Source organism: Parambassis ranga, chromosome 8, assembly GCF_900634625.1.
Source record: "Parambassis ranga chromosome 8, fParRan2.1, whole genome shotgun sequence".
In the NCBI taxonomy this organism is placed as follows: domain Eukaryota; kingdom Metazoa; phylum Chordata; class Actinopteri; family Ambassidae; genus Parambassis; species Parambassis ranga.
The window spans coordinates 4800437-4809707 of record NC_041029.1 but is presented as its reverse complement, the minus strand read 5'-3'; the positions used below and the strand labels follow the sequence as shown (position 1 = coordinate 4809707).

The 9271-nt window shown below is 41.1% G+C and overlaps 2 protein-coding genes across 2 annotated transcripts; both read right to left on the bottom strand.

The window, feature by feature from the left end:
* Positions 1 to 799: 799 nt before the first annotated feature.
* Positions 800 to 6167, bottom strand: mettl22 (methyltransferase 22, Kin17 lysine). Its single transcript, XM_028411568.1, has 12 exons — positions 6082 to 6167; positions 4726 to 4880; positions 3801 to 4008; positions 3516 to 3658; positions 3392 to 3432; positions 3037 to 3181; positions 2213 to 2284; positions 2057 to 2110; positions 1898 to 1978; positions 1720 to 1822; positions 1336 to 1504; positions 800 to 1124 (listed from the first exon to the last, which is right to left on the bottom strand). The coding sequence occupies exons 2-12, from the start codon at positions 4829 to 4831 to the stop codon at positions 1053 to 1055; spliced, it is 1194 nt and encodes a 397-aa protein (XP_028267369.1). The 5' UTR covers positions 4832 to 4880; positions 6082 to 6167; the 3' UTR covers positions 800 to 1052.
* A 233-nt stretch (positions 6168 to 6400) lies between these two features.
* On the bottom strand, positions 6401 to 9080 carry hao1 (hydroxyacid oxidase (glycolate oxidase) 1). Its single transcript, XM_028411569.1, has 8 exons — positions 8866 to 9080; positions 8322 to 8473; positions 7862 to 8132; positions 7553 to 7725; positions 7101 to 7192; positions 6836 to 6994; positions 6662 to 6731; positions 6401 to 6587 (listed from the first exon to the last, which is right to left on the bottom strand). Exons 1-8 carry the CDS (start codon positions 9000 to 9002, stop codon positions 6520 to 6522), a joined length of 1122 nt encoding a protein of 373 aa, XP_028267370.1. The 5' UTR covers positions 9003 to 9080; the 3' UTR covers positions 6401 to 6519.
* Positions 9081 to 9271: the final 191 nt, after the last annotated feature.

The window sequence follows — 9271 nt, the reverse complement described above, 5'->3', positions numbered from 1 at the left end:
AATTCTAACATGATGTAAGATCTAAATATATTTTAATCTGATCATTTTTATCCATTAATGTCATAACCTAGCTAAATATGTAGAAACAAATAATATTAACAATAATGTTAAATTATAATAATTACATGATGTATAAAATATATATAAAAAACAATCAGCAGTGACAGGCCTTTGTACCATAAGTGACATAATAACATAATATTGATGATTTTATTTTTTTAACTTTATTTGGTGTGTGTAAAAAAAACCCTACAGGATGCACGATATGGTGTAAAAACTGTGGCTTCAGCAATAAGATAACTGTTTTGTGCCTTAGGCTAAACATATGTGACTATTTATAGCCATCAGCACAGACTGCAACAGGACTCTACTTCACAGAGCCTGTCTTCAGAGGCGCACTACTGTCACTGTCTGTCCTTCTACATTTCCACTAACCCTGGGGACATCCAGCACCATGTGAAGTGAGTGAGTCCGTGGAAAACATGCTCCACATATTCTGAGGTAAACATGCTCCACATATTCTGAGGTAAACATCGTCCTTGCCTCATTTGTACCTGGTTAATAATTGATTTTCATCCCATAAAAACACATCCTGTATCATAACGCAGATGATGAAGCAGCTCGTGAGTCGGCTGTGTAAATGAATCCACTAATCTTCTCACTTCTTGTAGTCTTTGTTTGTCCTAGATAACACTTTCATTCTGTCTCTCTGAGATCCACAGATTAGATTGTACACTCTTCTCTCCACACACAATGAGACGATGAATGAACAGAAAAGAAGCCATCCAGGAAACGAATGATCATCTCAGTATAAAGGAACATTTTATTTGACTTTGTTAATAAATTAGACATATGGAACAACCAAAGTCAGTGATATTTCCTTCCTTTAAAATTGCTTTAACAATCGTTCATGTAAAGTTCTGCTAGCATGAAATAATGTTATTTAAAGTTATTTAAAACTTTTAAACAACTCAATGTGTCAAAAATAGATCCTATCTTAAATAAAACTTCATACTTAAAAAACATTAAAAGCATATTGTAGATAAAGGAGTTCAGGGTTTAGCTGGTGAATCAGACCGGGCCTTCTCAAAAGGAAGTGGAGTCGACGTCAGCTTCCACAGCTCCTGCAGAAATAATAACAACAAGGAAAACATATGGTTATCTAAAAGTGAATATTGTTGCTTCCCATACAGAGTTTGTATCTTTATTTTGTTAGCGGCTTAATTCAACATGCAAATCAATAGGTGACCTTAGGCCTTCTGATGCAGGCTGTAAAAAAAGACAAAGATTGAATCCTGTGCCCTTTTGGACATGACTGACTGACGTCCTTCGTACCAGCTGCTCTATGCGTTCGTACTGCAGGAACTGGTCAAAGTCAGAAGGGAGCTGTTCCACTTTGAAGCTGCACCGTCCGTCCACCAGGTCCTGGAGCTGGGACAGACAGTGGACGTAATGGTTGTAGGCCTCGCAGGAGACATCCATGTGTCGCAGCGTGAAGTTCATCCTTGTGAGACATCAAGAAATCAGATTACTGCTTAAATGTGAAAGTTACACCCACCAGGAAACACTAAATAAGATTTGCCTCAAACACATGGACAAATCTAAGAACTAGCACACTTCCACTGCCACTGTGCTTGTTCTAGTATCATAAGGTACTTGGTGCACCATGCTGATCAGAGATGTGAAGAAAACGAACCTCTGCATGTCTTTTCGCCATACCTTTTCTCTAATGCGATGAAGATTGTGCAGGTGTGACTAAAACCACTGCAGAGCTGGTAGAGTGTTCGGAAAAGAGCGTCCGTCAGATCGTCATCATAACAAACTGGAGAGACAAAAACAAATGGTTGAAAATATTCAAATGTGCCTACAATGCACATTATCAAACAAAGTCACCTACCATCTGCGGCGATGATGAAGCTAGTGCTGTCATACAAATCGTCCACTTCCTCCTTTGTCCAGCTGAACTCAACATCAGCATCTAAAAAAACATTATAATACAGCTGCATGAACACCTGAATAAAACTGACCCTTCATGCAGGTAAAATCTGTGCATTACCTGTGCAAAGCTCATGCTCGAGCCAATCCAGTCGTCTCACTTTCACCTCCCCACCTGACGGTCAGAACAGATTCTGAATATTATTCATAGTTTCTCATGTTTGATGAAGGGAGCGCTTCATATGGTTCACTGCAGGTACCCCGGCAGATTCATTACCTGAAGGCTCCATCAGGTGTGTGTTTAATGTTACATTTTTCTTGCACATGCTCAGTAGGTCTTCTCCCACATCTGTAAGACAAACAAAAAATGTCCAAAGTTAACCTCTATATTTGTCCTTTTTTAAAAAACAATTCCTAAGATTAGGAAAACCAGATTAGGTGCCAATAATGTCCTTCAATAAGTTGTAACAGCACCACAGTGCTGGCTGTTTGACCTTATACCTGTGGACTCATCAAGGGCCCCCTGGATGAGGCCAATGACCAACATGTCATCTGCACAGAGGGAGAACAGCAGCAGTAATAGTTCACGTTTCAGTGGAGGCGCCGTTGCTGCACCCTCTGTGTCAGCGTGTCTGTGACACAGTGACAGACTCAGAGTGAGTGTGGAGTCCTGGGACACTGCAACTGCTCCACCCTGGGGCCTGAAATGCCCCTCAGGGGGGTGCAGCACCAGTCTCCTGACAGACTTTATTTACACTACAATGATAGGCCTGTAATCATTAGAGATCGTTGTATAATCAGAGGAATCCCCATTACATTCTTATATCACCCTGGAAAAATAAGATTGGATGATCAGCCCTTATCAAAGAGCCAGATGCTAGGGTAAGATATTTAAAGATACTCAAGGCAGGAACTGATAAGTCTATAAACAAGAATTAAAGCTGTGTGCATCATTATTCAGGCTCTCACGCCCCTTGTGGTCAGCAGAAGACAGTGCAGTCGAGGTTTATTTTTGTTTTTATTTTTTTTTTTTAAATCACTGGCATGTAAACAGTTCAGTGCTTGAGCTCCAAATACGAGATCCACCATGTTTCCTTTTACCTGTGCAGTACACTGTTTTGGCTACAGTCGCCATGACGATGCTTGTTAAGCCTGTTCCTGCTCCAAGATCCAAGACCGTAGCTCCTCGGAACATGTCTGGCTCGGAGAAGATGAAGTCAGCCAGCAGGAAAGCTCCTCGCCAAACCTGAAACAACAAAAAAAACATATTTATTTTTACTGTCATCCTCTCAGGCTATAGATCAGCATCTTAATGAAGATCATTTAGAGGCAGTTTAGTGACCCCTGAATGCTACAGCTGCACTCAGTGCCACCACCTCAACAACATTCTGCAAATCATGTGTCCCCTTTGTAGCCGTATGAGAAGCAAAGATAGTGATTTAAATTTTTTTCTCACTTGTTTGCCGACATCCTCCAAGGGCGTGGCCATAGTGTGCTCTGAGAAGGATGCAGTTTACACATTAATTACATGGTGTCGAGCAGTCGTTTGTCATTCCTGATGATCAAAGTCAGATTCTTACCGATCCTTATAATGTCTTTGAAGCAACGACCTGCTTCATCATCTGCATTCTCCTCTTCGGGTTCCACTTCAGGGCCGCACTGCTTAAGAATTACTGGACGAACTGGATCTCTGTCGGTACCTTCTGGAAGGTTCCGTCGTGGCCTGATGAACCAAAACAGTATGAAGTTAAATCTATGGAAGAAACAACTGTAAAAGAATCAAATATAACTTCTTTCAATCTTTGCTCTGCATTAACAGCACCAGGTTTTAATAGTTAATTGAAGATTTTTCTTTCCCTCCATACCGTCGTGTGAGCTCGAGATCTCCATCCTCATCCAAGAGAGCCTCCACATTTCCTTCACCACCTTCCTCTCCATCGCTGCCTCTGGTGGTTTCCGTTTCCTTTGCCCTGGTTTCTCTCTGGGTCTTGTCTTCCTCTTCTTTTTCAGAACCTTTCTCTGTATCACAGTTATCATGTCTTTCTGCCAAGATCTTGAATCTGGACATGAAGACTGGATGAAAGAATGCAACAACATCAGAAATTTCACAATGTGATTTGATTGAGAATGTGCAGACATAAACTTATTTTTCTGTCTACCGAGAGAACAAAAAATATCTATTTTTTACACGTTCTTATTTTAGTCTTGAATTCTAGAATTGAACCACTTTTGTTATGCTACCATTGTTCCTGACATTATTTCTAATAGAATATACTGAGTGAAAGAGAAAGACGTGATAGAGAGCAACATGGAGAGAGCATAGAAGTCAATAAAAAGGTGTATTACCATTTTAACTTTGAATAAGAAGCCAGATATCCTGTAACACTGTCGATCAGAATCTGAAAAGACAACTGAGTTCTGTTAGTAATGTTCTGTCACCCTTCTTAGTTTATTCTTAATTAAAGTTGCCCAGTTGTCTGTCTATTTAAAAAAAAGTCACAGAGGATCATAATTAAGATTTTTATTTATTTATAAATTATAATGATAAAAAAAGATGAATAATGAATTATTAGCCTTTATAAAACCTGTCAGTTATTTTTCACTTTAATGTATTTCTTATTACTTTAATTTACTGACATGGGTACTTCCCTTCTCTCTCTTTACCCACACGTCCTTTCTGTCTCCTCAGTCTCCATCAAATAAGAGACAGATATACTGCACTATTGATATGATGCAACCACATGACCAATATGATTCCTGTCTAAATAATAAAAACTGAGTCACACGCACCAGGCTGCCCAACATGGTTGAGTCGTGTCATAAGGTGGCGTGTGTTGGGCACAAGCATATGAACATCTGACAGCACAGTGTCATAATGAAAAGTGATGTCGTCCATGGCTGACACTTCATAGACCAGAGCATCCCGATCACTTCATTTCTATGACCTGGGGAGAGAGGAGACACATAAGCTGACACCGATAACACATTTTCATTGCATGCAACAAAAATTTAGGAAAAAACTTACACCTTCTGTAGTTTTGCAAATATTTCTGCATGAACATGATTTTTGATGGAAAAAAATATTTTTAGTTATTTTTAGTTCCACTGCAGAGGTCCTTAAGGTCCTCTGAGTTTTTGGAATATACTGACATCTAGTGGTGAGTTTGCAGATTACAACTCAAACATGGTGAGCTCTGTAACAGCAGACCTAATTCTTCTTCAGATTAACAATTCTTGCTAATCTTGTTAATGTGCTCTTTTGGAACAGGCAGTTTTCTAGCACTCCGCTCATTTCAGCAACCTGCAAAAATATGAGTGGGCTGTGTCCTGTATTTTCCAAAATCAACTGAGTACGTCTTCACCCTGCAATCTTGTTTAGAAATAACAACTGTGGTAATAAAATAAATAGTGGGACAGATGACCCAAGATGATTTAGAACAGGACAGCAAGAAGATCAAAAACAGTTTGAAATGATGCAGTCAGCTTTGGCAAAGTGTCCAACTAAGATTGTATTGCTTGTTTTAAGGGGGGAAGATATTCTTAGTCTTGCCCACCTGGTACTGTTACACAGGTCTAACCAGAAATGGCTTGTGCTAACGTTGGTCAGACAAATGTTTGCTGTGAAAACAACAATTGAACACACACCCTAAGATGAACACTACATAATATTTTTTGCCAGCACATCCCCTACATTCTGTTCACTGGCCCTTTAAAGCACAAAGCCACTATCTGCATTCATTAATTCAGCATTCTTGGATTTTATTCCTGCTCACATAGAACACAGTCACCTCCATAATACTTACAAGCAAGGTTTTGTAGGACCAATGCAAATTTACTCTTAGTAAATTTACTATGAGTAAATCATATCAAACTAGCGGTTTAATCAGTTCTATTGTAACAAAATGGGCTAAATAGATTTTTTTGGACTTATGTGCTGGACTGTATGTGTCAATACAAAAACCTGAAGACCTGCAGAAGCCCCTCCAAACAAGTTAAGCTAACATTACAGATATTTAGCGAATTATAAAATACATTATTGTCACGCTACGTGTCTGCGTCTATATGTATACAATGTTTTTTTCCATATATGGTGAACTACGTGTAAAGTAAATTTAGAACAAAACAACAGGTGTTTCATTAACTCACCAGCATTGGTGACCTGTGACGGCGGCCATGACAGTTTGAACACCGGAAGTAATTCTTCTTCTACTGCTCTTCAGGCAGACTAGTCGCTGCAAGGGCGGATTGCTGCCCCCTGTTGATTGTTATTTATTGCTTCAGCTCAAGCTGGCTTCAGTCTTTACAGAACTTCAAGGCATAAGACAATTAAGGTTTCGGCATTAAATACACACATTTAATATTCTTTTTTTTGTACATTAAAATGAAAAGACTTCATGTCAATCTTTAGATTTTTGGAAGATGACACAAGATGACAAAATATTCAATTCAAATATTAATAGTCACATTGGATTTGGTGATATACTTTATTCAGTAGCACCAGGAGCTCAATTAATTTGTAATAAACATGTCGAGGTGGGTAAAAAAAAAAAAATCAATCAATCCAGAACGCAGCTGGTTTTTCTCTCACATCCTGGAGTTGAACTCCACTCTTCTGACCAGGGACCTGCTCACTTCAGACACAGATCGACAACCTACACACAAAGGAAACACTGAGTGGTGTGAAAAATGGTTGATAAGTGCTATTTTTAGAATGAGTGTGTGTTACCTGACAATGCCATGGCTAGGCGCAACTCCTCTTTTAGAAGTTCCAGAAGCTCAATAACTCCTTGTTCTCCCTGGACACACACACACAAAACGTGAGGCTTTTATTAAAGAAAGAATCAGGTGTTATAGTGACACCTGTGGTCGCATAAAACTGTTCTTGACTGCTGTGCTTCACCTGACAGGCGAGACCCCACAGCACTGGACGGCCGATGAACACGGCCTTCGCTCCAAGAGCCAAGGCCTTCAGGACATCTGTGCCTTGCCTCACTCCTCCATCCAGGTAGACATCACAACCACCCTGCACTGCCTTCACCACCTCCTCCAACACATCCAACTGCACAAATTACACGTTTTCATATTATTATTATTTTTTTTGCATTATAACTGTGATGATACATAGAGGTGGTAACACTACAGTTACAATGCACCAACACACAGACCGTAGCTGGAACCCCATCCAGTTGTCGAGCTCCGTGGTTGGACACGAGGATGCCATTGACTCCGTAGTTCAAAGCTTTGACAGCATCCTCACCTGACAAACACACACACTGCTGAATGAGTGCATTTTTAACTGGACAAAGCTGAACCTGGTCTGCCTGATGGCGCTTTATATGAGGGTTCATAGCCATAAGTATGACTTAGGTAAATGAATGATTAGAGATTTGAGTAAAATATCATTTTCTTATCTCGTGCACTTCTAGTACAAGAAACATATAGTCACAGTGAGGTGACATGTGGGGACCTATACTTGTTCCTACAGTCACATTATGGGTGAGTTCCCATAGGTCATTACATGTTTTGTGTAAATGTTTTAAGGTTAGGGTTAGGCAAGTAGCAGTTAGTCTCCAGGAAACGATTAAGTCATGGATTTAGTGTGTGTGTGTGACTGTACCATTCAGTATCCCTTTGACAATCACAGGTAGGTGTGTGTGTTTTTTCAGCCAGGTGATGTCGTCCCAGCAGATAGTGGGGTCTATGGCTTTTGCAACATAAACAGCTAAACCGCTGTCATTGCCATAGTCTCCTTCAGAGAAAGCCAGTGAGGCGGTTGAGAAGTTAGACAGGCTGTGAGACACACACATGCACACACACACACACACACACACACACAGAACACACACACACACACAGAGTTAAGAGTGTGATGCCACGATACAGTCTGTGGTCTGACATGTTATCACCTGCTGTGCTTGGTTCCTACCTCAGGTGGGAGGGCATTTTAAAGTGGTTGCGTACATCGGCCAATCTCTTGCCCAGGTATGGGGTATCCACGGTAACAAAAATAGCCTTATAGCCCGCCTTTTCGGCCCGACGTACCAACGAGAGCGTGAGCTCTCTGTCTTTATAGATGTAAAGCTGCAACCAGAGGACACCGCCTTCGCCCGCTGAGGTTGTCATTGCTGACATCACTTCCTCTATAGTGGAGGTGGCCCAGGAGCTCAGCATCATCCCTGTTCCCACTGCTTTGCATGCTGGGAAGAAAATATTAATCACAACTTTTACCAAAGAAACCTACAAAGCTAACTTCCAGATGTAAACAGCACAGTAACTAGGATAAGCTTCTAATAACAAAGGGTTCAGGGTTCTATCTCTGTTCCTGGAAACATTTGATTTATTTGATTTATTGATTGTTTTGCATGCCTGTACATGTGTGTGTTTACCTCTCGCTGTGGCTGTCTCTCCCTCAGGATGAGCCATCCTCTGCATTGCTGTGGCCGCCACACAGACCGGCATGCTGAGCTTCTGGCCCAGCACAGAGACGGACAAATCCATTGTGGACACATCCCTCAGCACACGAGGGACAAGATGCCACCTATAGACATTTATACTTACTACTTATAACTGTTATTGACATTGTAACAGAAAGTAGGAAATTACATGAACATACACACTTTTTAATGCAAAAGCAAGAACAACAAGCATTTATAAAAAAAAAAATGACACACGGCAACAACTAGAACTGCCACACATGCACAGGAACATGGAAGGACTGCAGGTGTAAGTATATATTAAATGCGCAGGCTCTGATGGGTGCTCACAGCTCAGATGTCACAGTACATAGTAGCAGTACTGAAATAGAATCAGAACTTAAGGCTGTTACTCTGTGTCTGCAGAGGTGCACACAAATTTGTTTGTTGAACTTTGACTTCATGCAGACATTGTGTAAATTTGCAGTGAGTGACGGTGTGTGTGTGTGTGTTGTACCTCTTGAAGGCAGCCACATTGTCAGCCAGTGTGGTTTGCTCATCAGCTCCTGAGCGGTAGTAGTCATACACAGCTTTGGGAAGAACTTTCTTGGCTTCCTCTTCAAAGTCGGACACACACACGCGCTGCCCTGACATTGCCGCCCGCTCAAGTCACCACAACACTGAAGCCGTCTGCTGTCTGTCACGCTGACTCAGGGTGCAGGGTGAGCGGCAGCACGCAGGGCTGCTGTAATCATTAACCTGCTGGAGGCTTCATGAGCCCCGACCGCTTTCCACTTCACCGTGACTAGTTACACTTTGAATTACACAGACACTTATATCCTGTGTTGAGATTGTTGCCATGTTATGAGATAGTGGCTGACAGTGGGCCTCTTCATTAAAGTGTGCTGATAAAATGTATTAAG

Coding starts and splice junctions, on each gene's coding strand:
- mettl22 (XM_028411568.1), bottom strand. CDS start 4,831: ATGGACGACATCACTTTTCATTATGACACTGTGCTGTCAGATGTTCAT. Junction 1,979..2,056: donor CGAGCATGAGCTTTGCACAG/GTAATGCACAGA, acceptor ATGTTTTTTTAG/ATGCTGATGTTGAGTTCAGC. Junction 1,505..1,719: donor TTCATCGCATTAGAGAAAAG/GTATGGCGAAAA, acceptor ATGTCTCACAAG/GATGAACTTCACGCTGCGAC.
- hao1 (XM_028411569.1), bottom strand. CDS start 9,002: ATGTCAGGGCAGCGCGTGTGTGTGTCCGACTTTGAAGAGGAAGCCAAG. Junction 8,474..8,865: donor AATGTGGCTGCCTTCAAGAG/GTACAACACACA, acceptor AAATGTCTATAG/GTGGCATCTTGTCCCTCGTG. Junction 7,726..7,861: donor AAAATGCCCTCCCACCTGAG/GTAGGAACCAAG, acceptor TGTGTCTCACAG/CCTGTCTAACTTCTCAACCG.